Below are 23,629 nucleotides of genomic sequence, written 5' to 3'. Positions count from 1 at the left end.
TGGTGGCATAACTGTTTTTATGATAGGGGTATGAGAGATACCAATGATATTTGTGTAAAAAAAAAAAATCCCTCTATTTTACCAGAAAGTATTCATTCCCGTTTTTCTTTTTTTAGAAATGTGACCCTGTCAAATACCACAGGAGATGTTATTTAAACTAAATAATTTTCAGTCATTGAAATAAAGCTGAAATAAAATATAAATATTCGAAGAAAAAAATTGAAACGCCTTGGTGACTAAAATGACTAAATATAAAACTAAAATAAAAAATAATTAAAGCTTAAAAAACATGTTGTCTCAACAAAGCCTTGCTTCCCACTCTAACTGCATTATATATAGGCTATATAATAATGTGGGAATGATGGCTACATTTGTATTGTGTGTGTGTGTGTCAATCGACAGTTACAAATATGCCACAATAAGCTTGTGGAGGGAACTTGCCAATCATCTTGATGGATGAGGAGGAAAATCAGAAAATGCAATATTGAAAAAAAATTAAGTCTGTTGCGGAACAAAGCAAATGATCTACAGGTCTGAAAACGCCCATTAAATGGTCCAAGGGGTGAGACACCAAACAGAAAAGAAGAGATAAATAAGTCAGCACTGCTGAAACTTCTTTATGAACCACAGCAGACAGTGCTAGAATTTACTTAATTTCTATAAATAAAATAGAGCCAATTTGTCAGTGTTTTAACATTTCTTCATGCAGGTAATATTTTTACCCTGATCTATTTTTAAATGCGTACTTTGGAGCCCCTCTTTTTTAAATGAACCGTTATAGCACAGGTATCAGATTAATTACTGCAGGAGCGCTTTTAACATCTGCTTCAGTGTCATGTCTAGTGGGGAGAGTGTGTTCTCCGGCCTCGACGGAAGTGTGAAGGGTGCGAGTTAAAATAAGAACAGTGGCGTCTGGAAAGGTGGCTGACTGGGAGCCACAAAGACACGCAGAACGCTCCGTTTCCTTAGAAACACAGCCACACCATGGAAGTGCAGAGTGTGTGTGTGTGTCGATGATTGAGTGTGTGATGGTATGGGCGGGATGTTAGCGTGCTGTAAACACTGCAGGAGGCTGTTGTATTTGAGAATGTGTGCGATATGCGACTAATTGCATTGTAGTAAGCATTGTCAAAGAACGTACTAGATTCCCAAAGCCAAGTTCTCAGGGTAGATTACGAGGGCTTGTGTATGTTTGTGCTTCGGTGGGTGTGTGTGCGTGCATACTAAGGAGAGATAGTGAACATAATGACCAGCTAAGACTAAAAATCAACACTAAGAACTCCCCACAAATGACTGCGGCCCGCATCTATTTGCATGGGCCTGTGTGTCAATCAGCTAAAAGGATTCACAAAATCTGGAAACCAGTTTTTGCCCAACAAGAACAGACTTTTAAGAGCATACTTTGCTAATGATGGAAGCACAAATGCGTCCAAACTCCTCTGGATGTCCCTAAAGGTACCTACGGCTCCTCCACAGAGTGGGCGAGCGCGAGCCGTGGCCCCGCTCGCTCTGCCGGTCAGCGCCGCTGGTTGCGAATGCGGTGTCGAGAGCGGCAGGTAGCTAAAGGAGAGGAGAGGAGGGAAGGCGTAGGCTTCATGCTTTATGTTTTCAGTAATTAAAACAGCATTAGGCTATTTATTTTCTCTCCCCGTGCGTAGCTGATTGGGCATGAGGGAAATGTGGGACTCGCAAAGCCGAGAAAAGAGCACAATTACACGCCATCAGCAGACAACATTAACTCACTAATAGGAACACGGCAATAAAAGTTTATTATTATGGTGTAGCGATGATTGCCTGGTTTAAGCTAACATTTATAATACTTAGCGATGATTAGGAGGCGAGGGCGGGTGAGGGGGGAAGGGTCACGAAAGATAACGGAAGATAGAGCGGGAACCTTTTCCTCCTGCCTTCTCCTCGGCGCATTTGATCAGGGAGAGAGAGGGATAAGGCTGAGGGTCTGTTCCTGAGAGGATAGCACTCATTAGCCAGCCTTCCAGACCTCCATTATCTTCTTCTTCGCTAATGTTCTCTACCACTTATTCAAGATGGCTCACCTCCACACGGATCCCACGCTATTGGCTGCCACTGTAATGAGCGAGAGATGCGGTCGGAACGGAGTAAGTGTGTTTAAAATGAGTTTGCTCTTCGAGCGCCCTTTCCCCGGAGAGGCAACAGCGAGATATGTAACGCCTATGGATGTTGATCCTCTTCTTATAGAGGACCCTGCTCACCTCATAAACGCACACACACTGCTGAGTCTAGGCAAATACTACCCAGCAGCACCTGACATTGCGAGCGATTAATGTATGCAAAGCTACTTAAAAAAGAGAAGAGGGGCTGCTGCTGGAGGAAAACTGAAAATATGATGATGAGAAAAGCATGAGAAAGAGAGGGGAGGATTTGTGTCAATAAGGAAGACAAGAGGATAGGCTAAGAACATAGGGAAAGAGGCGCACTCCATCTCTTGATCAAATCTGTTAAAAATAGTTCTTTTCATTTCTTTAAATGTCACTTGTAACATTTATTTAATACCTAGAATATGAAATAATAAATTGCATCTCCTTATTCTGAAAAAAGCTTTATTAATTCAATTCCTAATAACACTTGAGGGAAAATATATTTGAGATATTTAAAATAAAATAAAAATTTCTTACAATTTCTTTAATTTCTCTCATTTATCCTACTTTTACAACAAAGTTGTTGCAATGCATTCGGGGATTACTTTCTCTGTAAATGCATTGTTGCAAAGATTAGTTATTTTAAGAGGCAGTATAATTACACTGCCTACCTTTTGGAAAAGACTTGACGGCTATAATGCTTTAAAACGCTGCCTACGGAGGCAGCTCACTAGGTTTTGGAACGGAGGAGCAGTGGAGTACGAGAGAGACAGGGCGGCTTTTCCTTCTTTGCAATTCTCTCCACGTCGGGGGGATAAATTATTCAGAGCCCAGGGAGGCTCTGGCCTCATCGTGTAATGAGAAGGACACGCATTGATACCAAATATTGCTGTTGGGAAACTATTGATTGGTGAGCTATTTGTCCAAAGTTTGGTCTGGAAGCGAAAGCTGTCAGCGGCTTTTAATATGACTGACACTTACGTAGAAGCCCAACTCACAGTTCGCCCTCCTCCCTCCCCATGTATTCATCCATCCATCCCTCCCTCTCCATCCATCTCAAACATTCCCTCACGTCCCTCCAGTATAAAGGGGATTTACTGACAGAGGAAAGAGGGGGCTGAGGTGTGAGCGAGACTAAATGTGCACAGGATGGAGAGCAAGAAACACTGTCAATAAGGTGCCAGCAGCACAATTAACGCCTGCAGGAAATGCAGCAAGTCAGCGCAATGGGTACCCTTTGACCTCTGACCTCACATCTAAAGGTCACCAAAGAGCGAAAACATGCCTGTCTTTTTCTCAACACTGAGATCAAGCATAAAGTAAAGTGAGCTGAGTATCAAGTAGCTTTTATGCTCTGTCCTTGGGCGAAAACTGCCGTGTAACTGTGCCGTAGGATCTGGCCCAGGAGGGGAGAGGATGCTTGCTTTGGCCTGGAACTGAAAACTTCTGGCTTTCCTATGGGGTGTAGGGTACGCAGAAGAGGCTTGTGGTTCCTCCAAGGTGGTCTGAGGTCCCTGCCGAGTTTCAAACGGAAAATCTGAAGCACTCTTCCTCGAGCGGATGTTTTAGTGGATTGGACGAAACTATTCTGGATGACATAAGGGCAAGGAATGAGTAAGTATATAAAAACAACACAATGGAATGCCAAATTGTGCAGGAATATGTTCACAAACACATCCAAATCTCAAAGTGATTTCTCTAAATTATAAGTGCAGAAAAGGAATGTTTGAGTTTCTACTTCGCAGTTCAGTTGGCATGTGTGGCACGCTAACAGCTGTCTACGACAGCGCGGTCGGTGGCCTGAGAGAACAACGAATGGTAATAACCATCCTCTTTCTCTCTCTCTCACACACACACACACACACACACACACATAGAGAGAGAGACAGACCTACAATTACAACATCAATGTGTGGCAGAGACAAAAAAAGAACCGAAAACATCATTACATATAGAGTCTCCAGACTCTTCATAGAGAAGAGAGAAAAGGAGAGGAGGTAAAAGAGATGAGAAAGAAAAGAGAGACTTAATGAGAGGGAAAAACCTACAACAACAAATCCTCTGTTTCAAAGCTAGCATTTTTTAGCTAACTTTGGCTCAATACTCAAATCAGGTCATTAGAGTCTTAGTCTAGAGTCTAGTCCATTTGCAGCTTATTCTGTCCAATAACCGTGCAGTATATGACTACACTTCCTCCTTATATCAAACAGATTATACAACAACAGATAAAAATGTATATATATTTATATATACGCACATTACTGTTCTTAAGAACGGGGTAGGTAAGATTTGTTTTAATGTTTTTGAAAGACATACAGTATATAAATACAGTAAACACAGAAATATTGTGAAACATCATTACAATTTAAAATAACTATTTTCTATTTTAATATATTGCAAAATGTAATTTATTCCTATGATGGCAAAGCTACAGTTTTAGCAGGCGTTATTCCAGTCTTCAGTGTCAAATGATCCTTCAGAAATAAGAAATATTTCTTATTATTTAAAAAGAGTTGGACTGCTTAAAATGTTTGTGAAAACCATGATAAATATTTTTATTTCAAAATGATTAATAGAATGATATTTAATTAATTGCGCAAAAAAAGAAAAAATAGCACAAAATTATATTTTTTCAAAAAATTATAATAATATTTAGCAATTTTGCTCAACTTTTTTAAAGCCCTAATTTTGTTCTGTTAAAAAAAAGGATAAAGATTTGGTTTCTAAACAGACAGCTAAAAGCAAGTGCAAAATGCAAGTTGCCTAAAGTCAGCCAATTAGCGCCATAGAGAAGTGCATCAGTCGGTCAGTGAATAGACTGTAGGTGGTCCATGGACAAGCCATCTGAGGCTACTACAGTCTAAAAAATTAGAAAGAAAATTGTGATTTATTCTTAAAATTGTGTTCCATCAAAATCGAGTTTAAACCTATGTTTTATTTGACTTTTTATTCGCACATTGACATCTGTGCTTGCTATTCACACTTAAGCCTACATGCAAACTCTTACACGACAAATGAGTCTCAGAGAGATGTACAGATGGATCGGCGCCCTTAGAAGAGGCCAATGTCTCATTATTAACGTGCATTTGAAGTGTGCGCTACTTTGACAGTATATAAGTGTGTGTGTGTGTGTTGTAAGTGGGGGAATCTAGACCCTGTTAAACCCGGCCTTCCTCGGGGACTGCTCAGCTGGTGAAGGGGGCTGGGGGGGTTGGCACAGGGGTCTGCAGCTCTAAGAAGTCAAATTACCTCTGAGCCCGACTCATCAGCTCCTCACACACCCACACGCCACACGCTCATTAATGGTGTACTCACCAGAATATTAGCACAGACAAGACTCGCAAACACGCACGCGAACAGCACCAAAGTAACACTCGTGCTGCAAGCCATGGACATAGAACTCTCGGAGCAACTATCCACGCTTCGCTACACACTCGCACGTAATACACAACACGCAAACACACAAAGGTATGCGCGCAAATATCTTCAAATAAACGCAACACATTCTCTCGCACACACACACACACACAGGGGCATTCTTGCGGGTCTCTAATGAAGCCCCAGTTGTGACGGCATGGAGGCGTCTGAGGCTCCGGCGGGATAATTATGCCGCTCCCTCGCAGCTGAGTTTGGCAGATGTAGGGGAGGGGTGCGAACGGCGCCGAGCACGGAATAACGAGCGCGGGGGAGCGGAGGTGGGATTCGGCACAGACCCCGCCATCCGCCATTAGCAGCTTGGCACCGTCACAAATGAGTGTTTTTCACCAGAGCACCGGGAAGGGCTGCGAAATTCCAACAAATTCTGAGCTCGCACTCTGTTGCAACACCCAGAGACGGCGAGAGAGAGATCGAGAGAGAGAAACACAAACAAAAGCAGGGTGGAAACAGAGGAAGATGGGAAGGGAGGGGGGGGGAAAGGTTCACGCCGCCATGACCGGATTTGTCACCTCTCTCAGCGCAGGGAGCGCAAAGCGTGGCACCATGGGAAATTACCAAATCAGAATGCATTGATTTTCTTCAGGGAGGAGGCAAAAACATTCCTGAAAAACTGACATGGTTGAGAATTAAGAAGGAGATTGTATCAGACCTTTGTATTATTGAGAGCAGAGAGTGGTAGACTTTTGTTTTGCGAGGATGCTGAATAAAAGCGTTTCTATTGTACGCCTCTGCTACACAGGGACCGTGTACGCGGCAGGCCAACTATTACATCTTCCTCTCTCTCTCTCTCTCTCTCTCGTACCTCCTCGACTTCCATTTGTCTCTCTTTGTCCTCTTGTACTGTAATTACCATAGTGTCACCAAGGTAGGACCATGTGCTTCACTCCAAAGAATAACTTAAAGTAATTGTAGAACTGTACGTGTATGTGTGTGACAGAGCTATCATAAGTGTGAAGAAGTCCCACAGCAGTGGACGGAAAATAATCTCCAAATGTTGTGCTTTCTGCCAGCTTTCTCTCCCACACATTTTAAGTCCTCGACGGTCTTTTTCCCAGGTTTGGTCAGCTGAGTCATCCGCCGCAGGGAAGTTGACCTTGCAGGCCGCTGTCGCAGGAAACCAAGCCGCAGCGCCTGCTGCCTTGACTGCGATTTCACCCCGTATCTGAAGATACGCGGCATCTGCTACAGCTGTAGCGTTTAACACTCGCCATTTCTGTCACTAGCTAGAGAACAGCTGCTTTTGTTTCACAGCTCTTTTACCAGACACAACTCTGTTTCAAAATCTAGCGAGCTGCCTCACTGCCGACCTTTCCAAGACAGCAACGCAACCATCGTGGAATCTCAAGTAGGCCCACACGGAATCTGCTACGGAAAAAATTCCTTGAATTTCTCCAGAACTACAACAACTGTTATGTAGGAAAGTTCATTAATCGCATTCTATTACATCTTATTAGTCCCCTAAAATAAGTACTGACAATGCTGAAAAATAAAAAAACAGAAGATTTTGAAAATTCTACATGGGCAGAAAAGGATGCCACACAAATAGAACTTTCCCTGGGGATTTGGAATTGGATTTCAATAGAGTTTGCTAACAGATAACAAACATTGTACATAGTACAATGTTTTTAACTTTCAGTGCCTAATGAAATGTACATTTTTAAAATGGTTTCTCTTGGTATTTTTTTTTTCCACTGAATTATGGGATTACATCTCTGCAAGGGATTTCAATAGCCTTAGAATTTGCCCAAAACAAGTCTGGAATGTGCATCACTAGGTTTTGGAACAGACTATATAGTTTGTGTCACTCGTTCATTCTCTCTTCTCAGTCCGTCTTCATCTCTCTGATGGTAAATGATCAATTTCAAGGTGACCCTGGCTGAATTACGGTGAGTGTTTTGTGTGTGCGGGCGGCTGCAGCCTGGACCCAGTAATTAACACCAGCGCCTAATGAAGTCCAGCTGCTCACCGCGCAGACTGAGAGGCTGCCAAAAACCAGGAGAGCCCCTGTCAGCCAGCCTCATCCTCTTCGCTCGCTCTCACTCACTTCCGAAGGTCAACCTCCCTCATCAGCACCCGGTCAGTTCATCTCTCTCTTTTTCTCCCTCCCTCTGTATCTATTCCTCCCGAAACATCTCTGTACCAAAAAGGGAGGGAAAGGCACTGATCACGCATTCCTCTCATCTCATCCCTAGTTCCTTGCCAATTCTCCCCCATTTCTCCTCTGACCCACGGATCCCTCCCCATTTCGGCCATTTGTCGCATCCCTCAATCTTCATGATGCTCAATAATCTTCTTCTAACAATATTCTCTTAATCTCTCCATTGGTTCGCCAACTGAAATTGTTGTACAAGCTTAAGGTGATATTTGGAAAGTTTAGTGATGATGAATAGCCAATGAGGGTACAACATGAAACAAAAATGAGCCAATCACAGAGCTCCTTCTCCAACCCAAACTTCTGGATTAGGTTGTCTATACCCATACAAAAACACAACACATTTTAATTTACATTCTGTGCAAAGTTATAAGGTCCATAAAAAAGACATACTGTGTAATATGGATGTATCGACACTACAACAGTTTAAGCCTAAACTAAACTAAACTAAACTAAACAAAAAGCCCACTGAATGGTGTATACTTGTGCACCAGAAGTAAAGCACAAGTTCAAACTGGGATGGACAATATTACAGTTTTGTCCGATACCATTATTCTTTTTATTCATTATGATATTGTCGATAACGATGAAATAGCTGATATAACCAACATTACTATAAAAAAACAAATGAAAATAAAACAAAATTAAACATTAAATTGAACTACAATATTCACACCATTATAATAAGAGAAAATAGCTATTCATTTCAGATTTGCTAAAGATTACATTTAAGAGAGTTATTACATTTATAGCTTTTTAAAGGATTAACTAGATGTGCATTCTAAATGTATCTAAATGTAAGATAGCAGAAATAAGCGGTGCAATACAAAACTACAATAATAAATATTGTATTATATAATTTTATTACATATGATATTACATAATATAATACGCACAAAAAAACATGATGTCTATGTAATATACATGTATGTATAACGTATTACAATATAATAATTATCTTATTTTAATACATCCTAATGGATAAAGTTTTTAATCTCTAATATATCTGACATGGTAATATTGTGCATCCCAAGTTCAAACTCTTAAAAGGCAACAGAATAAATCCTCAATAAATTCCATGATTTGAGGAATCAGTCTATAGACCTTATGCACCAGAGAAACGTGGGCGCCGTCATCTTTAGAATATTGTCTTTGAACTTCCGTTTTTGCAGTCACTCTGTATATTTCTATGGCATCGCTGTCGAGGAATAAAGTTATCATGAGCATTGTAAAGCAGATGTCTTAACAAATGTCGACTGGGAATTTTTTCATGAGCAGTTTATTCATACCTATGCGAGATCGCTGTGAAAATACAGACCGGAAGTCAAAGGACAACGAGAGCAGCGCTGAAAAGGGGCGGGGCTACATAAGGTCTATAGTCTGAATAAAGTTGGAAAAGTTGCAAGTTACATATGAGCCATAAAACACTAGTTAATTAAATGAATGCTCTAAAGAAACCAGACGCAACTCAAAGCGAGAATCATAAAGACAGAATGCCTCTGAACGCAGAGATATACATACAACAAAACAAGACAACAGACAAACAGCTGAGGCATGTTAGAGGCATACCCACAGGGTAAAAGTGAATCCTAAAAGAAGCCTAACAGGGGATAGGCCTATCTTAGATCTACCATGTCCCACACCTACTTTTTTTGTATCTACAAGTCACACCTCTGAATTCCCTTCTGGATTCCTCCTTCCTGCCTTCCATCTCCTCTCCCACTCTGACTCCTATTCCGGATCAAAGCCAGGGTTCTTGTCATACAGGCACCTCTCACCGCTCCTCAGAGAGCGGCCTTTGAAGAGTCCGACCCCAGGTGGCCCCTTCTCCCACACATGGGCTTGAGCACATGCACACGCTCTGAGGGGCCTCCACCCGTCTCTCTGGGACCTCCACCCCCGCCCTTCCATCGAGAGTGTGCCTTCCCCTGATTCCTGCGGATCTCACATAGAGCACTGATGAGCTGTGACATCCGCTTATTCTTTCCTCCCACACACACACACACACATATATACTCACACACTGAGCTGATGTGCAGAGGCAAGATCACACCAGACAGCAGATGTTAATTATCAGTCAGTATTTAGGGGCCTTTATTTACAGAGTTTACCTGAAACCGCTGTATCACCTGCTGTTTCGCTCTGCTGCTCTGACACCAACTAGACAAGCCTGTGGTCAACTTGATACAAGATCTATACCTTCTCCTCATTCTACTGTCTGTTAACACACACACCTATACACCTTGATTCCCCTCCTTAAAGGGACAGTTCACCTCATGATGATCCAAAAAATCTATTTGACTTTTTTTTTTTTCCTGTGGCCCAAAAAGAGGTCACTTTATAATGCACTGGCCGCTCTTTTCCATTAAAAAAGCATCATTAAAATGGTCCAAATGACTCATGCTCTACATTTCAAGTCTTCTTTAAATTTAGAACCAAATAAGTCTCATTCATGAATGAATCATTCAGACTGAATCAACAGAACAGAAAAGTACAAGAATTGACTGAATTGAAACAGTCCAACTCAAAAGAATGATTCATTCACAACTGGACATTGCTAGAGCTCTCATGAAGGAAACGTGATGGAGGGAATTTAACAAAAGCAAAGTTTTATTTTAAATTCATTTTATTCCTCACAACACCAAAAAAAAAAAAAAAAAAAAAAAAAAAACATGGCTATGAATATATTCACATGAATATAGTGAATGAATCGTATAATATTTTATGATATATATCTGTCCTCTTTAAATATTTAAAGCTTCAGTCAATGTATTGTAATGGAAAAAAACAGCTAGAACTTACGAAATTCCTATATTTGGGTGAAATAACTATTTAACACTTCATCCTCATCACGCATCCATTGAGTAACGTCATGTGCACGTAAGTCCTCTTCGCCAGCTACGACAGATGCCACTGTCACTCGAGAAAATAAATTCAGAATACTTAACGAATTAAGTGAGGAGCAAATTGCGGCTGGCCCCCGTTCATTATGCACAGATAGGCAGGCAGCTTGTTTGTCTTTTTAACAATTACCGCACGGCATGGAGAAGGGAGGGTTGGGAGAGTGACGAGCTCCTGATATTGCTGTTCCTTCCCCTCCACGGCAGCTGGCTGAGACACACCTGGACGGATCTGGGACGGTCGAGGAGGGGAAGTGGGGAAACGGGGCAGCTGCACCTCTACCAGATATACCTGAGAAAGATATGTATACACATGCTGCTAACATACCAGCACGCCAAAGATTCATTCAGACCTAGTGACTTCCGGTGTCAAAGATTATGATGTAGCAGTACACCAAATCAGCTAAAGACACACTTCTCTCTAAACACACCTGCAACCCACACCCATGCGATTTCGCCACGTTGGCCGCAAATGTACCTCATTTTCCATTCCGTTCCCACACCTTTTGGAGGAGGCTCCCCCTGAGCAGTTCTCTTATAGATCTCCAAACAGCTTGTAATTACCTTTAATAAACAGCATAAGAAGCAAATCAAGCGCAAACGTGGCAAAATGAGCTCTCAGGGGGATCAGACATCACTCAGCCTTGCAAACAAACATTTCGGCAAAACATTGCTGCCTCACTCCCTTTTCAACATGACATTCTCTGTGGGGGCTATTCAAAGGAGGGAGGAAGGAAGAGAGAGAGAAGGTAAAGGAATTAAATCACTGGTGTTTGGTCATGGAGCAGGTTAGGGGTCGTGTGGCATGTTTGAGCTGTGTACAGTACAATAAGAACACATTATACTGTAAGCACTATACTGGTTATTTTATTCATAAATAAAGAATATCTTAATTTTTTCACATTTATTTGAATTTATATGTATCTGTTATATAAATGTCATTTTCAAAAACACTACTAATTAAATTACACTGGTAAATGTAATCTGTAATCTCGAATATAAACCAACTTATTTTTTTTATTTTTATTTTTTATAGAAAAAGGTCAGTAAGATTTTTTTTTTTTACATAAAATAATACTTTCATTCAGCACGTATGCATTAAATGATTAGAAGTGGCAGTTATAATGTTAAAAATTATTTAAATGTCAAATAAAAGCTGTTTTGGACTTTCATGGAAGAGCCCTGAAAAAAAAGTCAAACAAATGTGACTGTTTTCAAGCATATTAGAATGATTTCTGAAGTATCATGTGACACTGAAGACTGGAATAATCCAGCTTTGCCATCACAGGAATACATTTACATTTTAAAATATATTAAAATAGAAAAAAAAAAAATTTTAAATTTGTAATTATTTTTTTGTTATTCAAAATAAATGCAGCATTGGTGAGCATAAAATACTTATTTCAAAAGCATTAAAAAAAAAATCTTACCAACTCCAAACTTTTAAATAGTATAGTGTATACAGGTTATCCAATGATGTGTTCAATGTGTTTAAGGCATGATATGGGGTCAAAAGAGGACCCGTCGCAAAGTGTACCAAATAAATAGAATTGACATAAAATGATTCTAGATTACTTTTGTTATGTGAGTGAAATGAGACGGCGGACTAACACAAGAAACATAAAACTAGCACATCTATGTAGCAAATCGGTTACCAAATATTTAGTTTAGAAGTCATTATTCTTTTTTATATATATATATGGCCAATTGGAATCAAGTATTGCAGAGACCTGTGTAGTAAAAGCCAAACCTATGCAGATGTGTATGAGTTTATCTCTGCACGTGTGTTGCATAGATTTGGTCAAGCTCAACGTCCTCATCCTTCTCTCTCCCTCTCTCTATTCACCTCTAGCAGCGCACCCTCCATCACCCCCCCTCAAACGTTGCCCGGCTCCTCTGAGGTTCCGCCTGGCTAGCTCCAGGTGGTCTATGATGTGCATGAGGGGCTGTCATCTGTTCCCATGCTCACGTACTTGCCACATGGGCTGCAGTAGAGAGCGCCACACCATTAACAAGCCATAAAAACCAACCCAACCCTTTTAAAACATCAGAACACTGAGGAATAACTGCTCTCACCAAAGCCACTCAACCTAACATCGGCTCGGCGCGCACAATAGAGACATCAGTGGCTGGATAACAGGGAGTGACATGCAATGTGAAGGAATGATGATTTCTTTTGCTCTCCTAATTACAGAATGGAGGGGGCTGGAGTATGGCCACACACACGCAAAAACACAAACACGGTGTGGCCCTAGGCAAGACACTGGCTTGCTCACACACAGGCGCTCAGTGAAGTGAACCCTCATCCACATTATCTACATCCATTGACTCCTAAAGCTTCTTGTGTGCTGCCTCATTAAGTCTGCGCTGACACAGAGAGACCGCGCCTAGGTCTCCTTTAGTGGCCAGTCTCCATGTACTTGTGTGTGTGTGTCTACAGCATGAGATGGGTATTACTTACAGCTAAATAAAAATGCATGAATCTATAGCATCTCTCCCTATAAAAAAAAAACCCCATCATCTTTATCATGATACAACAATCAATCCCACAATCTTTCACTTTGCACTAAAGAAGTGATCGACTTCAGCAACCGTTTGCGTACATGAAAACAGATTTTCGACAAATAATAGCTGTGATGTGACAAGACAGATTCAAATGGAAAAGCGCACCCACAGTTGAGACTATTATGACATCACAAAGAACACCCTGGGGTCAAACGGCAAGCATCTATGTGGTGTTGCCTTGACAACACACGTGTGACTCGTGCTCCAGGCATCAGAATCACTGGGATGAATAACTAAGAATCAACGGTGACATTAGCAATACTCTCTGGAGAGCAGTCTCATTCAGGTGGATGTGTGTTCATGCCCCTGGCCCAGCCCCATGCACAAATAACCACTATGGCAATGTGTATGTACGTGTGTTTTTATCTGTGTGAACTGGCAGAGGGAATTGGAATTCAAATGACATGACAATATAACTAAGGTTGCACTCTCTTATGTTCATATTATGACATCATATTTTATATTCAATATTCTACAACTGAAAAAAGAGTTTCATGTACTTTGTTTAATCCAAATTTTATTTGAATGTATAGAAGCCAAATTAATTCGAAAATTCGAATAAATGGGAAATTCCAAGAATTATCCATTTTATGAAGCTAAAAAGTCTCAACAGACAGACAAACAAACAAATTCAAAATGCTCAATTAAACAAAGCTCAAAAAATATTTTGTTCTAAGCTCACTCAATATAGCACCACCAACAACATTCAAAGTAAGTTGCAACAACTTCTATAATCTATTAACAAGGAGGACATAGGACAGATAGACTATTATTTATAAACCGCAGTATGAACTATACCACCATTAGGCCGTGTGTCCACCAAAGCGTATTTGGCCGGCTGAAAGAGCGCTTGAGAGCGTTTTTTTCCGTTAAAACGTTCCGTTGCTATGATACCGAATATCCGCAGCACAGTTTACTTGTAACTGATTTCGCAGATAATTTGTTTCATACTAAAAATTTATTTTTCATCCATTTTGTTCGTTTAGCTCTGTTGGTTGATGTCGTTGTACAGAAAGAATGTTGTGACAGTTGGTCAGTGTTGTTTAGTCCCACCCCTCCTCCACTGTGATTGGATGGCTGCCCGCGACCAGTAAAAACGCTGAGCGCTCGGCGCTTCAACGTGAAAAAAACGCTCAGAACCTCGTTACGCTCAGAGCCTTTAAAAAACGCGGCGCTCCCATTGAAAACAATTGAAAACATCCGCCAGGCGCGTGGAAAAACGCTTCAGTGGACACACGGCCTAAAAGAAGACGCTGTTACTCCACTTGCTATATAACTCATGGCGAGAGCAATATGTATGGAAAGTCCACAACACATTATTGTTTTAATCTGTCACAATGTAATTCAGGTTTTTGCGAAGACTGTTGCCGATGGATGGGGGCTCCTGAGTCATTTCTTATTTCACATGCGGCAAAAAAACTGCTTGTTTAATTCTGTGGGTCAAAAAGAGGATGGAAAATGAGCATGAAAAACTAAATTAAAAGGGCCTGAGGGGAAAAAAAAGAAAATAAAAATGGAATGACCCCTTTATGTGACCAATCATGCACTGTTCTCTACTACAGGCCCGCTCCTTCTACTCAAGCAGTGAGAGATGTACTGTATGTGTGCCTGAGGGGGGGTCATTCATTCAGGAAATCTAGCTAAGAATGGAGAGAGATAAGGGGGAACAAACCTTGCAGCTGGGCAGGCTCTCCTATGGGCCGTCCGACAGGCAGGGAGGGTGGAAAGAGAAGGCAGGGTGACAGTTAGTCAGCAGCACTATGATCACATGAGGGTTAGATGGTGGAAGAGGGGTCAGACATGGGGGTCATGGCTTACTCATGGTGACGTTATGGAGGGAGACTGGGCTGCCATGGTTTTGCATGTCTTAAATTGTCAAAACACACTACAACTAGAAAATAAACCATTGGTAAGGGGTGAGTTTCATCATCTACTCACCCTCATTCCAAATCATCAGGACCTCTTGAATTATATTTTTTGTCATTTTGACAACTTGACAGCACACTTTTATTACTAGGAAAAGACTAAACGTCTGCTAAACTACATGCTTGGACCGACATGAGCCTCATGAATCCTAACTATTATTTGAGCATTCATTATCCTAACGTGCTTCCAGAATGATCGTCGTATCCAAACTTAAATGGATATTTCACCCAAAAATGCGCTCACCCTCATTTCGTTCCAAACCTGTGCAATACAGAAGAAGATATTTTGAAGAATGTTTTTGACCACATAATAAAAAGCCAATTGGGTCTAACACAGCACTGGATCGCATTAAAGTCATACAGGTTCAGAACAACACGAGGAAGAGTAAATGGTTGTACATTACGATGTGTGATGTTACAACAGCAACGGTCAACCCTGAACCTATCACTGAGAAAGATCACAGTGGCACAAAACGCTACAAAAAAGGCCTTGGGAAAGTGGAACAGAGAGAGAGAGAAAAAAGGGAGAGAGTACTGATACAGCACAGACGAGCAAGAGAGAATCAGGGTTGGACGGAGGGGGGTGAAGAGGCTGACTACAGCTCAATCCACTAATAAAGGCAGATGAAAGGGAGGTTAAACACAATATGCTAATTGAAATGTGTTGGCTGATTAAGGGCGATTGAGAGGAGAGTGGACGTGCTGTGAGTTCTGTACGCCGGTGATTAGTGCAACATTAGTTGTCTGCATGCTTTTCCTTGCGACGTGCCCAAATGGATGGATGGAGATAGACGGGTGGGGGGTGGGGGGGTGGACGGAGAGGTGAAATGAGTAAAGCCTCCTTCTGCTCACCTCTCTTACCGTTCCTATACTCTCGCCCACCATGATCTTTCTCAGTACAGGAAAACACAGAAAACTTCTCGAACCCCAAGGACTGCATTGGGGCCCAAATAACAAGCTTGCCTATGTGTGTCTAGCCTGCCTAGTAAAACACAGACATTATAAAACATCACACCTTATCACAAGGACTGTCAAGAACGTGTCAAGGAGGAAATGTTGAATGCTAGGCCGAGCACCTCGCTGTAATGTCTGAGAGGCCTTGTACTTGGTGTCTGCTTGTTTGCTACTCAAGTTATTTTCCCTTTTCTCGGCTTGCTTATCTGTCAGTCTGTCTGTGTTTTTATTACTATTATTTTTTGGTGCACAATCTTTTGTGTGTGAAGGTCTCTCAGGGGTTTTTTCTTTCTTTCTGAAGGCTTTATTGTTTTCCGCTGCGCAGCTGTAGATCCACGGGGTGCCCCCTACAGGTGTGAGAGTGTGTATGTATCTATACGTGTGCGTGATTTTGGGCGTTTGCTCTAAGGAGTACGCGTTTGCGCAAACTCTCCCCCTGCCAGCAGGACGCCCCGCTACACAGAGGTGATCATCAAGGGGTGCTGTGCTAAATGAAGACTAAAATTAAAAGCAGTGACTATGCGGGCACGTCCCCATGAGGGTGGCCCGACGGTGGGACACAAAATCTTTTTGCCCCCGAACTAACAGCCTGGCTCAGAGGGGGTCTGTGATATTAATATGAATATAAACTCACTGAGCTGGATCAAGCTCCCCTTCTCATTTTCATCTGCATCCCTGTCAAGTCAAAATGGTGTATTTTTATTTTTATCTAGCACTGCCAAAGAGTGATTTTACATATTTTGCTTTATTAGGCAGATGCTGTAGAGAGTGACAGGAAATTTTATGATGCATTGCCTGCATACGCATAAATTATCCTGACCCATAATGGCAGTAGCACCTCATTGCAGTACACGAGATCCAGGGGGCGGAGTTGGATCCAGATCTAAGGGGTGGAGATGGGTAGGATTAGGGGTGGGGTTAGGGATCAGGGGGCTGAGATGGGTAGGTATCGGTATATGTAAGGTGGGAGGAGTTGGATCTGGATCAAACTCCTCCCCCCTGGATTTCGTGTTCTGCATTGAGGACCATCTCCATACTGGAGTAATTCAAAGGGTTAATTAACCCAACAGTGAAGATTTTGTCATTATTTACTCATATTCATGTCATTCCAGTGCATTTTCAGTGTTTTTTTGAAAATTTTATTTTTAATAACATTTATAATTTAAATTCGTATAATTTATATTTTTTATTTTATATTTATAATTTATTTACCAAAAATAAATAAATAAATTAATAGATTTTTTTACATACTATATATACTGTGTGTATAATGTGTACATACTATATATACGTACAGAATTCTCATTCGTAAGACCGCCATGTAAACTGTCATTGTGTGACAAATGAGACAAAATGACACAAAAGTAAATAATGTAAATTTGTATTTTTTGGTGAACTGGGTGAAATATAACAGCACACATTAGATACTCTATTCATCAGCCTGTTTAGGCTCCCTCAACAACAGTCTATTTGCCTCACACCACCAGTCACTCAACTAAATGCCACAACGCACCACAATTCTCAGCTTTATTCCTTCTTTCTTTCCTTCAGTCCAGTCAACCTGTGTCATGTCTGAGACAGGTCTTGGTGTGGGATAGTGAAATGAGTAAAGCAGTGTCTGTCTCCTCACAGGGGAAATGAAGGGGGTTACACTGGCTCTCACATAATGGAGTGTATGCTTCTAGATGCGTTGAAAAAATATTACTGTTACTGTAAGTCAGAAAAGGTCCTTCACTAAAGTATTTCCAACAAATAGTCCTGTAGTGTGATAAATTAAACAACAACATTTTTATATAGTATAAAAACTGCATTTCTAATCATTTTAAAATGTAGTTTTAGATTAAGTATAGCACATTACAGGCTACTGCAGTCACAGATTGACACGTCATGTCAATTACACAGATGAACAAAGAATATGCAATATTTGAAAAGATCATTTCATTCATAAAAAAATAGTCAAGCTCTAACAGACCAATAGGATGCCTCCACTTTAAAAGGTGACTAGCCAATGAGATCAGACGACCCTAAACAGAAGCTGAGTAGACTATCACTGCAACATTAAACTAATGATAATACAGTATAAAAACCACAGCAAATAAAAGTCTGCATGACCCTGTGCAGTCAGGAGCTGTCGGTTGTTTGATAAAATCAGGGCAGCGCTAATGAAATTCATTTTTTTCCGTACACGCGGATTGACGTATCCTTGCTAAGGAAAATCGTTACGCGGTCTCTCAGCACAGAGACAAACGTCTACATTAAATAATCACACGGCTTCAATCAACAGGCAGGGAAAAATAAACCCACATTCCTCCAGGCTCACCGCCTCCTGGAGAACGGAGCTCTGATCGCATTCGCCTGCCTCACCAGTCGGATTAATTAAAACACTAGGCTTTTTCCACCCCTCCCATCTTGGTGTAATCAAGCTCTTTTGCAGCAAACCGCAACAGCCCGAAATCTTTATCGATTCCCTCACCTATGCTCAATGCTGCTTACATACAAACGCAGGCGGCGAAGATTTGAAACGACACCAACATAATCTAAACCTAAATTAAAGATCAAGTCACAAAACCTCAAGGTCCCCTAACCACCTGAAGCATGCCTCAAGAAGCCTTCAGGTGTGTAAAACGAATGTTAAAGTTGTGTGAATTATTATTATTTATTTTTTTTCCATTTGTGGGAGGAATGTCTCTTGTGATTGGTGCAAGTTCCTCCTGGGCTGTTGGCAGAGCAAAGTGACGGTACACAAAATGACACAGGCAGCGTGCTCACGCAGTGGTGAGGCGCTCACAGGAAGGACACGAGAGAGCAGAGGAGAGCGGAGGAAGAGAGGGGAGCAGATGTTGCAAGTTTGAGGAGGTAAACTGATTGAGATGAGGTGTCACCTCAGCCTACTGGTGACTGTGAGAGTGAGAGAGGGGAGGGGGACGGAGCTGGAAAGAGTGAGAGGAAAGGAAGGCTGGGGGAGGCTAGGTGAGGTATGATCACACCTCGGCAAAAAAGGTAGGATGACTGTTTGGGAACTGTTTCAGGGAAGAAAAGAGCTGGAAGTTGACAGAATGTGTCTGTCTGTGTATCCAAGCTCTTGTCAGCTGTGTCAATCATATATAAGAGCAGGCATGTGGGCAGGAATGCACAGGGACTTCGCATCTACTAAATTCACATCTTCAACATACAGTATATGCAACAATCACACTCTCACACACACCGTTGCTTTTGGCAGAGGAGAATGCATGAATATGCATAGAGAAAGCACTGATGAAACACAGAAGGCGGAGAGATCAAATTTGTGCGATTTTTACAGCTGCCAAACGGTGAGCAAAAAGCACAAAGCTAAACTGTTCTATTTAACACGGCAGGAGAAGAACATGTATCCTCCTATGTAGCTCACTCAATTAGTAAGTTCAAGCCAAACAATTAGCAACAATAAAATGTATGTTAAAGTGAAACTGCATTGAGTCCATTTGCAGTCAAAATCAGCGATTTCAGTAATTGTTTGATATTGACGCAACCGTCGGAAAGCACACATAATATAAATGAGGCTGTCTACAAAATGAACGCTTCCTAATTTGCTGCATGCAATTATAATGTGAAAGGACCATTCTTGACTAAACACATGATGAATTATAGAAAATCAAGTAAGATATTTATCTTTTTATGAATGCATTTGTGTGTTAAAATCTGACCAGTCCTTATGGCTATGATTAAAGTATGGGGCTGGTTGTGGTTGTCGGTAACTATTAGGGGTCTAAAGGTTCAAAATGCTCATGGTTCGGTTTGTTTTAGGGTCATGGTTTTGGTAATCTAATGTATGTAAATAAGAACAAATAATCAAACAATAAGTAATAGAGTGCCAAAGTTACGACGTCACTTTGTAGGCCAAAAAGCGGAAGTGAGTTAGCATTTAGCACTCCCAGTTCCCTCGCTCTAAAGTCTATGGGATTTTTGAATGGGTTTTTGCTAAAACGCCTGAAATAAGGTCTGTGGTGAACAAAGCCTCTAAATATTTTCACGTTTTCATCTATGATATAAAACACACAGTTATAACCTGCTTGTGGTTTTTTAAACTTTATTGTTTCTGCTTGGGTTTTTTAAAAACTTTATATAAGCTTCAAAATGTATACATTTTGGATTAACTTGTAAAGATGATCTTGATAGACAAAACGTGTGAGGGTCACAACTCTTTGTTGAACACAGATCTATGGGGAAGTCTATGGGGAAAATGCGTAGCTTTTCGATTAAGGAAACCCCTGCGCCGCTAACTTCCGACTTCCGACGTCATCACTTTGGCACTCTATAGCACAAATAAATACAATAGAACAAAGATACAAATGAAATAACCAGTGCATCTTAGGTTTCAAGGTAGTCTTACAGAACTTTTCAGGTACAGAAAGAAACTGACTAAAATAATAATATTTAAAACAACAACTCACTGTATAAATGAAATATAGATTAATCCTTTCTTTGCCTTTTCTTGTTTGATTTTCATTAAAAACACAGACTGCAGCAGATATACTAGGCTGCTCTCACTTTAAAACATAATGCATGGATCAAATTTACTAATACATGAATTTATTTCTCAACAGTTTATGTTCACTTAAGACATAAACAACTATCTACAAGGATACTCTCCAAGACAGGCATATTAACAATTTTGTGTGAATTTGTAAACCCATGGGCAAGAAGACATGAAAGAGAACTCAATTAAGTACTTGCACGCAGTCTGAAAATTTCGTGACTGGTCTGAAAGTTTCAGACTGACCTGAAGTTTCGGATGACGACAAACTAACCAAGGTGCAAATGTGTGCCGAACCGCAGGTGGAGAACGTAACAGTTAACTGAGAACTGTTAAACCCCTAGTCAAGTATCATTACAATTATCTGGACCATGTTCACTTTTTTAAAGTGGTCACAGAGCTGCATGTGAGTATCCCTATTGTACATATTTTTCATTTTTTTGGTTAAAAAAAAAGAAGAAGAAGAAAAAAAAACAATGCGCCTGCTTGCAAATTCCAGCATTAAAAAGGCGGGCTAAAATATCAGAGTCTTATAATAGCCTCACCAGTCATATATCAAAGCTGACAGATAGTGTAGCTTTTTAATGATTGCTTCGTAATCTCAAAAAGAAAGAGGAATACAGAGAGCAAAAGCACTAAAACTGGAACTCCTTTGTGATCTCGCTTCAATTTTCTGGCGCCTAGCGCAGAGTCTGATAAAGGTTAATACACGACTCCCTTTTCATTATTCAAAGACGTCATCAATCTTTGAAGAGGGGTGAAAAAATAATAAAATAACAACGGCACTTAAAATAATCTGCCTAAATTCCATAATTAATCTCCTCCAGCTTTTCTGACAATTATGATGTTAATTAACCCAAAATTCCCTTCATGGCGATGGGGAGAGACATACGATCCGCCTTGCCGTCTCACACGCAGCCTCTATCTCTACCATCGGTATCTTTAGAGAGGAAAAGAGAGAGAGGATGGAGGGATGAAAGGAGAGAGCTCTCAGCGTGGTCCAAATTGGATTGTGTTGGTCTGAGATTGGGCAGGTTGGATACAGTTAGGTTGTGATTGAATGGTGAAGGGTCAGGTGAGATGGAAAAGAGGAATGGAAGAGCGATAGGTGGATGGATAGAAACAGGGTGGGAGGTTAAAGACAGGGCGGTTAATATGGGAATAATTGGGTGCTAAGCACTTCCATGCTCATTTAATGAAGGAGAAAATGAACATGGAACCAAAGGGCTCTAGAATTAAACTCAAAATTCCACCCACATAAAATAAGGACAGACAAAAAGTGTAGATTGGAAACACACACACACACACACACACACAAGTCTATGTGGTTAGGCATAATATCCGTTTTAAAGACAGATGCAGCATGGACATGCAAGGACTCGAAGAATATATCAGGTGGCTCCACTTTAGTATCGGCTGTCAGGATCGGAGAAGGCCAGGAAGTTGCTGAGGCTTAGAGCATTGCGCCGTTTGTTCTGTGAAATTACTCACAGGCCCAGCTCGTTAATCTACACTACAGTGTGCTGCAGCAGCAATTATTACTTAAAGAATAACAACACCAAGGGAGGAGGCATATAAAACAACTACAAAGGAACTGTTCAGTTAAGCTCATATACTGCAGCCAGGGCCACTAGACAAAAAACATAGGATAGAAAATATCATCCAGGAGCCAACATCAAAAAGTGGCACCCAGCACTCTATAGCATTGTAGCGTACGAAGAAACATATTCAAAACACTCCTATAACATAATTAGATAAGTCACAGAGCCCTTTATTAGTTCAGCTAACCTAACGTACTTAGAATTCCAACATCGGTAAATAACACCCCCTCCACGTGGACATGTCGTTACTCTATTTGTAAAATATCGGCAACAAAGAGCAAAATCTGTGTAATTGTCCACGACAGACTACAGGAATTAAATGAAGTGGAATAAAATAGAACCTAATTGTTTGTTGGCCTTTGCTGAAGAAGCGAGACCTGCAGTCCTGGTCTCGGCTGCATGGTGAAGAGTTAACAGAGCAATCAGACCTGCAGCCGAGGCCTCAGCTGCGTAGTCAAGTGTTAAACAATGGAACAGCTGTTGAGAGCGATGTCTGCACTTCCAGAAATAGAGCTGTTCATTTCACCTGTCTGTCTCACACCTGTGTGCAGGGAGTGAGAGAGAGTGCTGGGGCAAGACTAAGGCAGCAAAAAAGGGTAGGAAAGCAGGAGGAGCGACTGGCAAGCATCCAAACACACACACACATGAACGCACGCTCAATAGCAGAGGAAACTATGGGGTCAACTTACCGATCATATGGTTGGCAACATGGATCTGGATCTCTCGCTCTGTCTCAAAGGTCATTTGGCATTTGATGCACTGATACGTCTTCTTCTACAAGGAAAGATACAGGATTGGAATTCACATTGAACTGTTTTTTTAATCCTCCACACATTCACATATACCCAACCTATCCTGTTGCAACAAGAGAGGACAAGGCAATGATTCCCCCATCTGTTACACTGATCTGAGACAAAAGCACAGGTAAAGATTGAGCGTCCCTGGAAGTTCACTGTCAATATCTAGTGAAGCGAACAGGCTGTACAATAGCCCAGCAGGATGAGGCTGCTGAACCCTCTGGGGCCAGTAGTAATGTAGCCATGAATTCACACATCTCTCTTTGACTCAGAACACTTTGGGAACACAGGGAACTTATACACTAAAAACACTGCCAGAAAATGGTTGCTGGCAATGTCTCCCCTTTTCAAAAGAAATTGCTTAAAATTCTTTTTTGAACTGCCAAAAGAAAAGAGATAATAGGAAAAGAAACACAAAAAGAGAAAAGGTAGGGGAAGAAAACAATTTTGAGAACTAGAGGAAAACCTCAAATGACCTAAAAAATACCCCAAGCAAATATAAAACCATTTAAAATAGAATATTTCTGTCAAAAGGCCCAGTGCTTGTGGACAATGGCTATTGGCCATCTTTGATCTTCTTGTTTCATATTGAACTATAAAATACTTTTAATATCCTTTAAGACGACAGTTGTAGTATAAAGAATATCAGGTTATCATAAGGTTTAGG

At 41.0% G+C, this 23,629-nt stretch overlaps 1 protein-coding gene across 7 annotated transcripts in view; it reads right to left on the bottom strand.

The window, feature by feature from the left end:
* The window catches only part of znf423 (zinc finger protein 423), a 162,847-nt gene that overhangs the window by 55,341 nt on the left and 83,877 nt on the right, over positions 1-23,629 (bottom strand). For 4 of the 7 annotated variants that reach the window (XM_039693310.2, XM_039693312.2, XM_039693311.2 and 1 more), the window contains 2 exons: positions 22,855-22,939; positions 14,845-14,865 (listed from right to left, as the gene is read on the bottom strand). In XM_039693310.2, the coding sequence (XP_039549244.1) occupies positions 14,845-14,865; positions 22,855-22,939 (106 nt within the window). The remainder of the gene's footprint in view (positions 1-14,844; positions 14,866-22,854; positions 22,940-23,629) is intronic. The other 3 variants (XM_089116415.1, XM_039693313.2, XM_039693314.2) reach the window with 1 other exon arrangement.

Source organism: Pimephales promelas, chromosome 10 (genome assembly GCF_988280905.1).
Source record: "Pimephales promelas chromosome 10, fPimPro1.hap1.1, whole genome shotgun sequence".
Classification (NCBI taxonomy): Eukaryota; Metazoa; Chordata; class Actinopteri; order Cypriniformes; family Leuciscidae; genus Pimephales; species Pimephales promelas.
The sequence above is the reverse complement of the archived record's forward strand: the minus strand, read 5'-3'. Positions and strand labels throughout refer to the sequence as shown.